The sequence below is a fragment of the Phyllostomus discolor genome, chromosome 14, assembly GCF_004126475.2.
Source record: "Phyllostomus discolor isolate MPI-MPIP mPhyDis1 chromosome 14, mPhyDis1.pri.v3, whole genome shotgun sequence".
NCBI lineage: Eukaryota > Metazoa > Chordata > Mammalia > Chiroptera > Phyllostomidae > Phyllostomus > Phyllostomus discolor.
In genome coordinates, this window is record NC_040916.2 from 39600427 (window position 1) to 39614885 (window position 14459).

Consider the following 14459-nt stretch of genomic DNA (forward strand, 5'->3'; position numbering starts at 1 on the left):
TAAGGACTTTTTATTCTAACACAATGTCCTTCCTATTTAGGGAAGTTAAAGGAAACAAAATTATGGTAATAGTAGATGGTAAAAGGATCCATGTTCAAGACTTCAGGACAGGAGACAATTTAAAGCAAAAACTTTCAAAAGAATTATTATTTCAAAAAAGGTATGTAATTAAAATTTAGTCCTAGAAGTTTATACTCCAAAACCTTTTTTAAAAAAGATTTTATTTATTTAATTTTTAGAGAGGGGAAGAGGGAAACATCAATGTGTGGTTGCCTTTTGAGCATCCCCTACTGGGGACCTGGCCTGTAACCCAGGCATGTGCCCTGACTGGGAATCAAACAAGTGACCCTTTGATTCACAGGCCAATGCTCAATCCACTGAGCCACACCAGCCCAGGTGATAGTCCAAAACTTTTTATTCTTTAACAATCCTCCAAGCAGTTAAAATACATTATATAAATAAATAAGAAAGAATAATGATTACGTAATATTCAAATTTAAATAAGAATGCAAAAGATTTATATAATCCTTCCCTATAAAAATGTCAACATTGCATTTAATGTTAGAATCAGTTGGACTTGCTAAGCTGCTGTGGTAAAAGTAACCACCATAAGATTTTGGCTCTGGGAACCAGACAGAGGGAAGGGTGAAGCAAAAGAATATTTTTAGGTAACCTTAAATTAGATCTTCATGAAAACCAATTGCAGTTGGAATAAAATCCAAACTCTTGCCATGGCTTACAATATCCAAAATGACCTAGTCCTAACTAGGTTTGTAAACCCTGGTTCACCGTGATTCAATTCCACTGCCCTTTTGGTTCCTTGTACATTGCAAGTTCGTTTCTACTTCAGAACCTTTGCATTTACTGTTGCCTTTGCCTGGAATGCTCTTTCCCCAAATCATCACATACAGTATTTGTCACTCAGTTGGATTTCAGCTCAACTGTTACTTCCTTGCAAAGATCTTTTCTAAAGTACCTACTAGTACCATCACTTTAAAAAACATTAGTTTGTTTTATTATCTTCATAACATGTATTGCCATCCAAAATTAACACATTTATGAATTTAATTATTCTTCTGAACATTAGTATAAGCTTCAGTTCTGTTTGGTTCATCATTGTACCCTGTACATATAGGTCAGTGACTGACAAAATAAGTGCTTAATAAATATTCATTAAATGAATTAGACTTAATTAAATCTAAAACAGTATTGATTGTATGAAACATTATTTATGCACCACAAGGAGAAAATATGTTGGGGGAAATTGGGACAACTATAGTAGCATAAACAATAAAAAAGAAAAATGACAAAGACTTAAAGAAAATGTTGACATTTTTACTGACATTTTTATTACTTAGAATTTTTATATTTATTAAGAGTTCTTTTAAACTTATTTAGACCTGGACTTTTTATGTGTCACTCTCTTGAGTATAAAGTGAAAAAAAAATCAAAGTAAGTTGGTTAGGGTATTCCTATAATTTCTTTGCAAAGCCCAACTCTTCTGAATATTTTAATAAATTTGACCATATTTTAAAAATTCCACTAAGAGGCAACTCCAAAATAAGTCAACAGATTAGAAGAATATATATTTGCAAAATATAAAACTGACAACGTATTAGTATCATGAATATATATTAGTACGTAAGTTCAAGAAAAGGAAAAAAGAGGGAATGACTTAAATGTCTATATTTAAAAAACCTGTACAAATAAACATTTGAAGTTATGTTCAGCCTCATTAATTGGGGAATGCATATTTGAGATAATGTTACTTACAAAAGAATTGGAAAAATAGTACGGAAATTTCCCATAAACCATTGACCCAGTTTCCTATGTTAATCTTACCTAACCATAGAACAATTTTCAAAACTAGAAAATTAACCTTGACACAATATTAACTGAAGTACAATGTATATTCAGGTTTCACTAGTTTTCTAATACCCATTTCTCCCCGAGTCAAACCCAGGATCCTACCCTCCTTAGCCTCCTCCCTCCTACAATTCCTCAGTCTTTCCTTGTCTTTCATGACCTGGAAGCTTTGGAACAGTATTAGTGAGATGTTTTGTAAACGTCCCTCAATTTGTTTTTGTCTGATGTTTCCTTTGATTAGACTGAGGTTATGCATTATTTGAAAGATTACAGAGGTGATATACCCTACTCATTGCATCCTCCGGGGGTACATGTTGAAATGTCCTATTGTTTACTGTTGACATAAGAATGTCCAAACCTGTACAGCTTATAAAAATTTAAGTCAAACAGAGGATGTGCCTGGAAGCAAGATCTCAACAGACTGAGAATGAGTGTGCAGCTTCTTTTATGTACTTGAAATTAGGGATCGTAAGGATTACATGAAGGTGGGAGAAAGCAAGGCGGGGATTTGATTACTGGATAGTTAAGATTATGTGCTCTCTTGAGGGTGTTATGCTTTAGAAGGAAGGGTCTGAAATGGGGCATTTCAATGGCATGTTAACCTACGTGCACAGAAATAATGGACATGTCTTGCTTAAGGCAAAGATAGGCCTTTTGCTAAAGAAGCTATGTGCCTGAGGTGTGACTGCCCACCATGACATGCCCAGTTAGGAATTTAGGATCATATCACCATGTGAGGTTATTTTCCATAGAAACCCTTTTTGTTTTGGTCACATTACCTTAATCAGCTGGATACAGTGATGTCTGCCAGGATTCTTCATAGTAAAATTACTATTTTTCCCTTTATAATTACTATTTGAGGGATACTTCGGGACCATACTTGTTTGAAGAGTGTCTTCTCAAAATTCACATCTACTCAGAACCTCAGAATTGTGGTGTTCTTTGGAAATAGGGTCTTTGCAGATGTAAGCAAGTTAGAGTGAAGTCATGCTGGATCAGGGTAGACCATAATCTGGTGACCAGTGTCCTCAGAAGAGGGAGATTCAGACAAGAGACCTACAGGGAGAACACTAGGTGAAGACTGAGGCAGGCATGCCAAGAATGGCCAGAAGCTAGAAGAGGGGATGGGAGCCATCCTACCTCCAGAAAGAACCCACCTTGCCAACACTTTGACTTCAGACTTCCAGCCTCCAGAACTGCGACAGAATGAATATATTTGTTTTAAGCCATCCAGTTTGCGGTGACTTGTGGCAACTCCAGAAAACGAATGCAGAGACTAGACAAATATCATTTTCTGCTTAGACTTTAGCCCACTAATTTTAGCATATATTGGTGGATTTCTTTTTGGCTCATGGATATGCAGGTTATTTTCCGTACAGAATTATTCTTGGCCCACCAGTAATACTGGTAATGCAGCATTTCCTAAGAGTGCTTCATTGTTGTCTTCAGGATTTTATTCCAAGCTGCTAAAAGTCACTGTGGTAGGCAGAATTCTGATTCCCACCACATGTGGGAATCATAGAATTGTTGCACATGCTTCTTGAGAATGGGCTGGACCTGTGTGTATTCTAGGACATCACTCTTATCTCCCTCTGGCAAAGGTATTACTGCAAGTTTATTTAAGATCTGTAATCAGTTGGATTAATCAGAGGGAGAATATTTTGATTAGGCCTAACCTAGTCAGGTGAGCTCTTGAGAGGGAGTCTGGAAGTGGGAGATAAGGGAAACACGATCTCTCCTGTTGGCCTTGAAGGCCTACAAGTTCAATACCTGCAGGGAAATGAATTTTGCCATATGAGTTTGGGAGGATCCAGAGCCTCGTTTGACACCTTGATTTCAGCTTCGTGAAATCCTGAGGAAAGAACCCCAATCAAGCCCTGCATGGATTTCTGACCCACAGAACTGCAAAATAATACATGGATGTTGCTTTAAACTGCTGAATTTGTGGTGACTTCTTATACAGCAATAGAAAACATACAGCTGTCCTCCAAGTTCTTATGCTGGCACTTTTTTGATCTTACAAGAAAGTGTTAATGAAAAATTCATAGAAAACAACTAAACTATTCCTTCCTCAAATGGTTCTTAGTTTGTTGATCGAAATATCAAGAGCTTGCCCTTTGCCTAGTCATGCTACTAGGGATGCAAACCAACTTTGTCTACGCGCAGAATCAACCACACCACAACCCCTACATGTATAAGACATATCCCAATTTCAGAGATGTTAAAAATAAAATAGAAATGAATCCTAGAATTAGGAAGATGCAGAAATTCACTTCTGTCAATTCCACATGTATTTCTAGGAGGCTCTATGAAATGTAGAGTGAACTGTAGTTCATCGAAGCTCTGAAGACTCTGCCTCTTTAGCATTCTTGGACAGTGACAAAAGGTACAGCATCCTAAGTGTCCTCAGAAGTTATCGGGGCCCTGGCTGGCTAGCTGTTGGTTAGAGCGTCATCCTGATACACCAAGGTTTCAGCTTTGATCCTTGGTCAGGGCACATACAAGTACTGACCAATGAATGTGTAAATAAGTGCACCAACAAATCAATGTCTCTCAAATCAATAAACTAAAAATATATAATATGCCTGGCTGGGTGGCTCAGTTGGTTGCAGTGTTGTCCCAAAGCAACAAGGTTGTGGGTTCCACTCCCCATCAGGGCACATACAAGAATTAACCAATGAATATATAAAAATACACGGAACAACAAACTGATGTTTCTCTCTCTCTCTTTAAAAGGTCAATACATAAAATATATATACATATTTTTAAAAAGAAGTTATCTGGGATGATTAGTAAATAAACATTTCTGGACCCCATTTCCAAATTTCAATTTCAGTAGGTTGATGAACCATGTTTTGAGGAACACTGAACTAGACCTTCACTGTTTGAATCAAATTATGTCTAAGAATATAAGTCAAGGTAATAAAAGTAAATATCGGTAATATTTAATCATTTTCAAGATACTTCCAAATTTAATTTCAATTTTATAATTTGATCTGGAATCACATAATTTGATTTCTAATCATGAGGAAATCTCTAAAACCATTTCAAAAACAACTATTTGTATAGTTAACTGCCGCCTACATTGTGTTAATTACAAAATATTTATGAAAATGCTGTCTACTTAACAGGTTGCTATACATGTGAAAAATAAACCTTTGCACTTCCTAGTAATTAGACTCATTACTGATTAAAATTAGCTGACATTTTCTAAATCAGGTTTTTATTACAAAGATAAGTTTGTACTGATTTTGCAAACCAGTCCAGTCCCTCCATCCACTGCAAAGAAAACATTTTTACATAAAGTGAAAAAACATTCTTTTACTTTGCATTTTAATGATACATTATCTTCAAAGCATTAACACCAGCCAGAATTTATGTCATGTATAGTGCTGAGAGCTAGACTCATTCAGACTTAAAGCTTTTGATTTGCCAGGGGAAAAGTGGGCAAACACATCTATCCTGAGACGCACAGCACTTTAAAAACAACTTAAAAGAACCTCAGACAGATAAAGGGACACCATGTTTCACTTCAAGGGGCCATCTGACTACCACTTTCACTGAAAAGTGGCCATGGCAGCTGACAAATGGCATAGGGGACCTACCTTCTGAACTGGAATTGCAGGACATGTGGTGGGACTTAGGGCGTATACTTCAAGGCAAATGGCTGGGCTAAAAGTTTACTTACCTCTTGGGAAGTGACATAAAGGTGCCCACACTTGGGGTAGACATGTTTTTTTTTTTCAAGTTCTATGCAGGACTTTGAATAGAAACTTGATAAATTCTAAAAGAACATATACATAGTCGTTAAAGCTCACTACTGAACGCAAAGTTCATTAGTATTACCAATGGGATCAGATGCTCTTAGGATATCTTGGAGAGATCTTGTTGTTTTAGTGGGAATTTTTTATGGCAGTACAAAAGAAATTTTACATCACACAAAACACTAACACAGAACTCTTTAATGCTGTGCTTCTCTCATGTACTATGATGCTTAATGTTATTAGAAAATATTGACAGGTCTAGCATTCATTATTTCAGTTTTTTTGGAGCAAATCTAAATTGATAGTATAACATGAAGTAATGTGAGTAAATGAGATGGGGGAATGAGATGATGAATGAGCTTGGCTGACCACTCAGCACTTGAATCTCAACACTGCTTGGCTGTCTGCACAGCACTATGAATGTGACATAACTCTCACTGAGTGATAAAACTTGCTTCCTTGTGAAAAATGGATCTAAAATGAAAGCCAATTATTGGTACTTGTAATGAAAGATTTCCAAGTAAATGATGGTTCTTAAATATAAACAGAAATTATATATAAATTAAATAGTAGAATGTAGTACCTGAGAACTAAGATGTGAGTAAACCTACTATATGCTCTTCACGCTAGGTAAACCACCTAAGTTTAAGATTTCCTAGTAGGAAAAAACTGAAAAATTGATTATGAATATCAAAGAGAACAAATAAAAGCTTTTAGCATTTGAACTAAGTGTGCATGTGTATGTCCACATACACAAGACTAATTTCTCAGCATTCTCTGAACATATGACTATCCTACTATTGGGAAAAAACAGCTGACTTACTATTTTTATCTTCACCCGAGGACATTTTTTCATTGCTTTTAGAGAGAGAAGAGGAAGGAAGAGAAACATCTACTCGAGAGAGAAGCATCAGTTGGTTGCCTCCTGTATGCATCTGGACGGGGAACTGAACCCGCAACATTTTGGTTATGGGACGACACTCCGGCCAACTGAGCCACACCGGCCAGGGCCAGCTGACTTATTTTCAAGCGTTTCCTGGAGACTAGCAGTAGGTTCTCTCAAATTCAGAGTAAAGACACAGGCCATGAAGTGCAAACTCTTAGCACCAGAGAGACTTACAACTTCATAGAAAGTGAACGGCATTACAGATCAGAGAATTTGCCAATCTAGTTCTGCAGAATTTTGTTTTTCTCAAATGGAGAATAATCTGGGTTTATGCCAAATAGATTTAAGAAGTTAATCTCTTTAAATTTTTTCATAATTTTGATTTACAATCCTATGTAAAATCAAATCACTGCCTTATAATACAATGCTCAAAGATTCAGAGATGTGAAAAACCAAAAATGAACTGAAAACCCAGTTTATAGAAATCGAGGTCCCAGAAATGAAAATTAAACATCGTCTCTTAGAGAAGGGAATGGTGAAATTCAGTGCGTATTTTCACTGACACACCCAAAAACTGTTTTGTGGACAGCCAACTTTGACTGCCAATTCTAAACTGCCACCTGATTTCTTTTATCAACACTAAATCAAGTCTGAGGCAAGACACTGAAAGGACAATGCTCAAATAGAAAGATAACGTCCTTCCTTAATAAACAATCTCCAGCTGTCATTCAGCAGCTGGTTATTTGATGGCTTGAGAAGCAGTGTCCACTGAGTTTTCCTTTCTGACCTGAAGCGACTCACTGCTGATGGACAATAATTCTCGAAGTTCCTTATTTTCAAGCTGAAAAAAAGAAAGAAAAAGTATATGTTTATTTCAGGTATGTTGACTTTCAAACAGCATCAGAACACATCGTTTTGTCCAGGAACAGAAAGCATACTATTTCAATTTTTAAAGTTTTAAGGAAACAAAGTAAGAATTTCCTAATCTACTACTTATTTATTTTTGAACAAATACTTAATGAGCAATTTTTATATGCTACCTGTTAGGACTACAAAAACAAAACAAAAAACAAAAGAACAAGATTCCTCTCCACTGGAGGAATTCACTACTTGTCATACTCGTCACGGTTCCCCCAAGTTTTACTACTGTTTCTTCTATCTTTCAAATTCCTGGTAATATTTTCACTCCACTTAGCTCCTCTCCTAGATGCCCACAGTTGTGGAGAAAGGAAAGAAAGAGAGAGAAGAAACTACTTATTGGCCACACAACCAGGTACCACGTGGGTATCCTACATAGATATTATTCCTACATCATATCTCTTTAAGAGGAGGATACTATGGCTCCCAAAACTCCAAAAACTTGTCCAAAATCAGATAACTGGGATGTGGTATTGCTGAGATCTTAATCCAATCAATGCCCATGTTTTTTCCACTTAAAGTAAAAAGTAGCATTTGTCAGCCCTGGCTGGCATAGCTCAGTGGATTGAGTGCAGGCTGCGAACCAAAGTGTCGCAGTTTCGATTCCCAGTCAGGGTACATGCCTGGGTTGCAGGCCCCAGCAACTGCACATTGATATTTCTCTCTCTCTCTTTCTCCCTCCCTTCCCTCTCTAAAAATAAATAAGTAAAATCTTAAAAAAAAAAAGTAGCATTTGTCTCACGTTTTCTTAGGACTGCTTCCATAACGTAAGTTGTTCTATCATTTGAGCTAACTCCTAACTCCTTGGGACCCTGTCACTCCCTTTATTTCCAAATAGGGCAGTTAGCACTCTTTATCCTTCTCTCTGCAGAAAATTCTGCTAAACCGTAGTGTGTTCAGGTTTCAACAAAAGTCAGAACTTGCGGTCATGAAATCTTGTACCATGTAAAGTGCTTTCCCCAGTGCTTTGGGTCTCTCTCCTAGCATTTATATACCATTTCATATCATATAAGTACAGTAAGTTCTCACTTAATGTCATCAATAGGTGCTGTGACTTTAAGCAAAAACAATGTACGAAGAAACTAATTTCACCACAGGCTGAACAGTACACAGGAGAGTTCAGCTCCTGTGGCATCTCACCAACGTTGGAGTGAAATGATGCTGAACGAAATGAAGTCATTCGAGGACCTGCTGTGCTAGTGTTACTCCTTCCCCCAGCCTCTGAGCGGGGACCCTCGCTTTCTGTTCCTCTGGTGTTTCTCAGAGGGCCCGTGATGGCATCTGGTGATAAGCAGCATTCCAACCACCTAGAATGACGTTTCTCCCTAACAATTTTATGGGTGCACTAACACTCCAGGCCTTTCTCTGTGAATTATTTCCATTTTAATCAAAATAGTACATGAAAATAGCTTAAAAAATAAATAAGCCCTGGCTGGCGTAGCTCAGTGGATTGAGCGCGGGCTGGGAACCAAAGTGTCCCAGGGTCGATTCCCAGCCAGGGTACATGCCTGGGTTGCAGGCCATAACCCCCAGCAACCGCACATTGATGTTTCTCTCTCTCTATCTCCCTCCCTTCCCTCTCTGAAAATAAATAAATAAAAATCTTTAAAAAATAAAAGTAAAAACTACAAGCCTATAATATAGACAGTAGTCCCTTGGCTTTGTTTCTCAAAAGCACCCACTTTTAGTACTTTTATCTATTTCTTTAGTATTTACTTCTATTATTTTAAATAATATGCCAGTACTGCTATCTCTTTCCATCAACTGTAGACATTATCTAGTTGACTTCCTTTTATGGCAGATGAGAGATTTTTTATTTTTATTTTTTCCCCAATAATTAATACTTGTGTTAAAGTATTATCCATATTAACAAAGAAGCCAACATCACAATATTGTTCAAAATTCATACACAAAAACAATATGGGAGAATGTTTTTCATGATTTTGTACAACAGTTTGCTGAATATAGTATAAATAAATACTAACCAAAAGAACCAAATGGGGACATACAAATGTCCCTTTTTTCACTGTATTTTTCCCAATACCATTTATCCCGTTTATATTTCCCTCCCCACCAAGAGATTTCTAACTGACATGTAATTTGTCCCTTCCACACTCAGCCCCCTTGGAAAGATGATATCTCAATTTCCAGCCAGTACGTCGTAGGCATTTTCATTGTTTGCTGCTGGTTACATTTCCTTTTTTGAAAAGGGTGCGGAGTTTTAACGTTACATCTGCAGCGCACAGAAAACACCAATACACCGCAGTGACAGGAGAGCAGTGACATCCCTGCCAGACTCCGAAAGCGCCCTGAAATACTGTGAACCGAAAACAGCAACAATCTTACCTCTAACTGGGCTAGTTTCTCCTGAACCTTACAAAACTGGTCATCATCCACTTGAACTGCTTTCCTCATCACCTCTCCCATTTCACAGATTCTGTCAATCTGACTCTCAATTTCCTGTGAAGATATTAACACACAAAAAAAGGTTAAAAAGTCATTTTTTCTACAGATATAAAGTTCATGAGAACATGTACATTAAGATGTTAAAAAGTTCATTAAATCTATGCTACAGAGTTTACGCAAGAGTTTGACTATAACCTGAGTCCTCAGGTGTGAAGCCATAATAAAGTTATCTTGTGGTATCCACAAACAATTTGTTTTCAAAAGATCGATTCTAGTAATCACCCCCTGGATGTTGAACAACATCCCTAAGCACTTACTAACTTCAACTTGAATATTTCTATTGGCGAGAAGCTTACCACATTCCAAACTACCTTACTCCACCATTGGAATGATCTTTTAACAAGTTTTTCTTATGAACTAAAATCGGTCCCCTTCAAGGTCCAAGTTTTCTTCTCCAGAGTAGAGGAAATAAAGTTTCTTTTTCTCTTCCAGATGAAAGCCATCCACATATTTAAAATACTCCTGTTCCTTAAGACTTTTGTGTTAAGTCAGTAAAATGCTTTCCATGGAATCTAAGATGAATTTTTTCATAAATTCCACTTGTAGCAAATAGTGAGGGACCAACTTATTAATCCAGGATTACATGATGCAGAACGTGTGAATATACAATGACAACTATAAAGTACTCCTCAGGTATAAGAATCATTCCTGGTCACCATAATCAACCAGTAGAATCTCTGCCATGTAGATATAGAATCAGATATAAATATACATATATATATAAACCATACTTCTCCCTCCTAATGAGTATGATATTATGTGGTTCACTGTAATAAACATTTCCTCACCGCCTGCTATGTGCCAGGTACTATGTTAGGGATAAAAGATGAATTCATACCCCTTATGTCCAAGAGCATATAATTCAGTGAAATGTACAATAATAACCAATCAAGTATTTCCTGAACACCTTTGACACTAACTGGCATTACATTTGGTGGAAGAACCAAGAACTGATTAACATTTTGGAAACAGATCTTGACAAGACAGGAAGGAACCTGAGTTCTATTCAATTTAAAGGGCCTGACAGCCCCTTACCCCTTTTTTCTATTCACATGTTTACAAACCTACAGTGAAACCAACAGTGAATGTGACAAAAACATGAAAGGAAAACAAATTTACTTTTCTTTAAAAAAAAAAACAGGCACACAAGCTAAAACAATGTCTAAATTTCAATTCAGTTAATTTAGAATCTATTCATCAAAGTTTCTTACTGCAGAGTGAGATTGGTGAGCTTTCAGGACTGGTTCAGCATCCACTGCTTTTTTAGCAACCATTAGCTGTAACATCTGTTTTCGGTATTTGCTCATGATGAGTTCCAAAGCATCCTGGTGTTCCTCCAAGGAAATCCATAGCTCTATCGAAAAATAAAATAACTTGGCAGTGATGCCTGAGAGAGAGCTCTCAAAGCCAAACTTCTCATAGTTGAAATTTTATGACGCTCCATGAGATACTGTGATTCAAATTCGTAAATTAGTGTTTAAGGCCACAAAACACAACAGTTAAGGTCAATGTGAAACAACTTTCTAGACCAAGGCAGCATAGTTTGGTAGAAACGTGGGATTTGTAAACAGAAGGCATGGGTTTGAGTTTAGTTTTGCAAGTTGCTAGCTTAATACTCTTAAGCAAATCATTTAACCTCTCTGAGTCTATTTCCCGTCTGCACTGTAATAACCAATACCTGGCTCATCTACCTTAATGCAAAAACACAAGAACACAATGGAATGACACACAGGGTCCAGCAGAGGTCATGCCTGCCTGAGTGGGGTTGGTAGAGTAATAATATGGGTGTAATAATTTCTAGTTTTAATTTAAACATTTCACCTAAAATGTCAAATGGTGTGCTTGAGTGTGATATTATCATGTTACAGAATTACATGCCTATGGTTTTGTAATAAAACAGGGGCGCTATTTCTGCCAGACCCTGTATGTGCAAGCCCTCTGTAAACTGGTATACAAGTAACTGTTCATACTGTTATTGTTAATGATGTACTTCCCAAACCTAACACTATACATCCTAAGTATAAACTTTAGCCCTTCCATTTCAATCTTAACTCTAGAATATTTGAATATTTCAACTTTAAATTTTAATCCCTTGAGGATATTAACTTTTGTTATGCAAGCCTCCATCTGGGGAATGCCCAAATAAGCCAGGCAACAATTCAACTCTACTAAGCACCCCTTTGACAAGATGCCTATAAATACAACCTCAACGAGACAACTTCGAAAAGGGTAATGTAACAAACTTTAGTTTACTGGGCCAGCACAGGACAATTCTATTACTAAAAGTGCTGACCTGGAAATACATATAGCATATGCACTTTAGTAAACAGTTGGGTAGTTTTGCAAGAACTTGAAATTTTACTGGGTATGAGAAAAATCATAAAAACTACACAAAAAGGCCTGACTAACCTCTGTTTTCCTGCTGTAAGTCTCTAATCTGTGTATTCTCTTGGGACAGCAGAATGTGAGGTTTGTATTTGGACATGTCCTTTATATCCGATGCATCCTCTTGATACTAGACGAACAGAGACAGACTAAGTGCGCCGTAAACAGAACAGCCGCGACGCAACTTGAAGAGGCAGGAGAGTCAGGGCTCCAGGGCAGAAAGGTCTCACCGCCGCGCCGGGTCCAGGAATAATTTCCAGGCCGAGGTCCCACCTGACCTCTCCCTCCACCCGCCAAGTACCCAGAACCCCTAGGCACCGACCCCTGCCCTCTGCCTGACCTGTTCCGGAAGCGCTGTCCCCGCCTCTCGCATAGCTGCCACCCGCCGGTGCAGCGCCGCGGACTGATCCACCAGCGACTCGGCAGCCGCATCGTGCTCCCGCAGCCTCTCCAGCAGCGTCTTAGCGTCTGTCAGGATTTTCTCGATGGTGCAGCTCATAGCGACCGCCGGACCACAACCCCAACACTGTTTACCCGAGCGACTAGCTCAGAACCTCCCCGAACCTGTCTTAGTCACGGACGTCACTTCCGGGTATGCTTACTAGGCGTCTGGGCAGCCTGCATGTGCGCCTGCGCGGTGGCTGCCGAGTCCCGGGGGACGACCAGCTCCCACCCGCGGCTTCCCAGCAGCCCGGTCCCGCAGGGAGGCGGAGGCTTGCCCTTGCCACGCCCTTGGCTTTCCATTCCCACGGCCTGGTGGGCAAGTTGCGTTTTGCTGTGTGGCTGGATTTCTCCTTTCCCTGTTGGTTTTGAGTGATGTTGGTTGTTATTCGTTCTTTTTTCTTTTTAATTTAGAGTTTTAAAAACTGTGGTAAAATACACCACCTGAACCATTTTTAAAATGTATAGTTAAGTATTAAGTGCATTAACAATGTTCAGCAAACATCAGCACCATACATCCTCGGAACTCATCTTGCAAAACTGAAACTCTGTGCTCATTAAACATTATCTCCTTATTCTACCCTCCTGCCAGCCCTTGGCAATCACCATTCTACTTTCTGTCTCTACTAGAGACAGGAACCTCATCTAAGTGGACTCATACAAATTGTATTTGTCACTTAGTGACTGGCTTATTTTATTTAGCATAATCCGCTCAAGATAGATCCATGCACATAGAATTTCTTTTTAAGGCTGAAAAAATATATGTATATAATCACATTTTGTTTATTCATCATTGATGGACACTTGGGTTGCCTCCACCTTCTGGCTATTGTGAGTAATGCTATGAACACAGGTCTACAAAAGTCTGTTTTAAGTCCCTGCTTTCAATCCTTTTGGGTGTACACCTAGAAATGGAATTGCTGGGTCACGTGGTAATTCTATTTTTGCATTTAATTTTTAAATGTATTGATTTTAGAGAGAGAGAAACATTGATTTGTTTCAGTTATTGATGCATTCATTGGTTGATTCTTACGTGTGCTCCAATCAGGAAATCAAATCCACAACCTTGGAATATCAGGACGATGCTTTAACCAGCTGAGCTACTCGGCCAGGGCTCTATTTTTGAATTTTTGAGAAACGACCATAACGTTTTCCACAGTGGCTGCACTGTTTCACATTTTCACCAACAATGCATGAGGGTTCCAATTTCTCCACATCCTTGATATTTTCTGTTTTTCTCTACCCTTGCTATCTTGTTTTTTTTTTTTTAAATAACCATCTCAATGGGTGTGAGACAGAGCTATTCTTTTCTGCTTGCCTATTTTTCTATTTTAATTGAATTAATAACTTGAGGATAAATTTAACCAGAACAGCAGTGACTTGTGCTGTTTCTTCTAGTGGTTTGTGAATTTACCTTGTCAAGCTTGTATGTCAAACTTTGTTCTTTGTTGTTTATTATTTTAGCAAATATTTTTGGAGAGCCGTTTTTGTTTCAAGAACTGTTTAGTGTCTGGGAATACATCATTATCTTTGCTTCTAAACCTGTGCCTCCTCCTGTTTTAGTAAAGAGCACATTCATACACCCATTTGCCCAAAACAGAATCCTGACAGTCATCCTTTATTCTTCACTTAATCAGTTACCAAAGCAACCTATCTCTTTTGTATCTTTAGAATATATGTATATATTTTTTTCTTTTGTATTTTCACTGCCAGGGCCATCATTGTTTCTCACT

At 38.0% G+C, this 14459-nt stretch overlaps 1 protein-coding gene across 1 annotated transcript; it reads right to left on the bottom strand.

Moving 5' to 3' along the window:
• Positions 1-1332: 1332 nt before the first annotated feature.
• SIKE1 (suppressor of IKBKE 1) lies at positions 1333-12874 on the bottom strand. The gene is made up of 5 exons (XM_028503037.2): positions 12626-12874; positions 12310-12415; positions 11112-11254; positions 9781-9894; positions 1333-7357 (listed from the first exon to the last, which is right to left on the bottom strand). The coding sequence occupies exons 1-5, from the start codon at positions 12782-12784 to the stop codon at positions 7256-7258; spliced, it is 624 nt and encodes a 207-aa protein (XP_028358838.1). The 5' UTR covers positions 12785-12874; the 3' UTR covers positions 1333-7255.
• Between the last annotated feature and the right edge of the window lie 1585 nt (positions 12875-14459).

Coding starts and splice junctions, on each gene's coding strand:
- SIKE1 (XM_028503037.2), bottom strand. CDS start 12,784: ATGAGCTGCACCATCGAGAAAATCCTGACAGACGCTAAGACGCTGCTG. Junction 11,255..12,309: donor CTTACAGCAGGAAAACAGAG/GTTAGTCAGGCC, acceptor ATTTTTCGATAG/AGCTATGGATTTCCTTGGAG. Junction 7,358..9,780: donor AGAAACTAGCCCAGTTAGAG/GTAAGATTGTTG, acceptor TCTTTTTTTCAG/CTTGAAAATAAGGAACTTCG.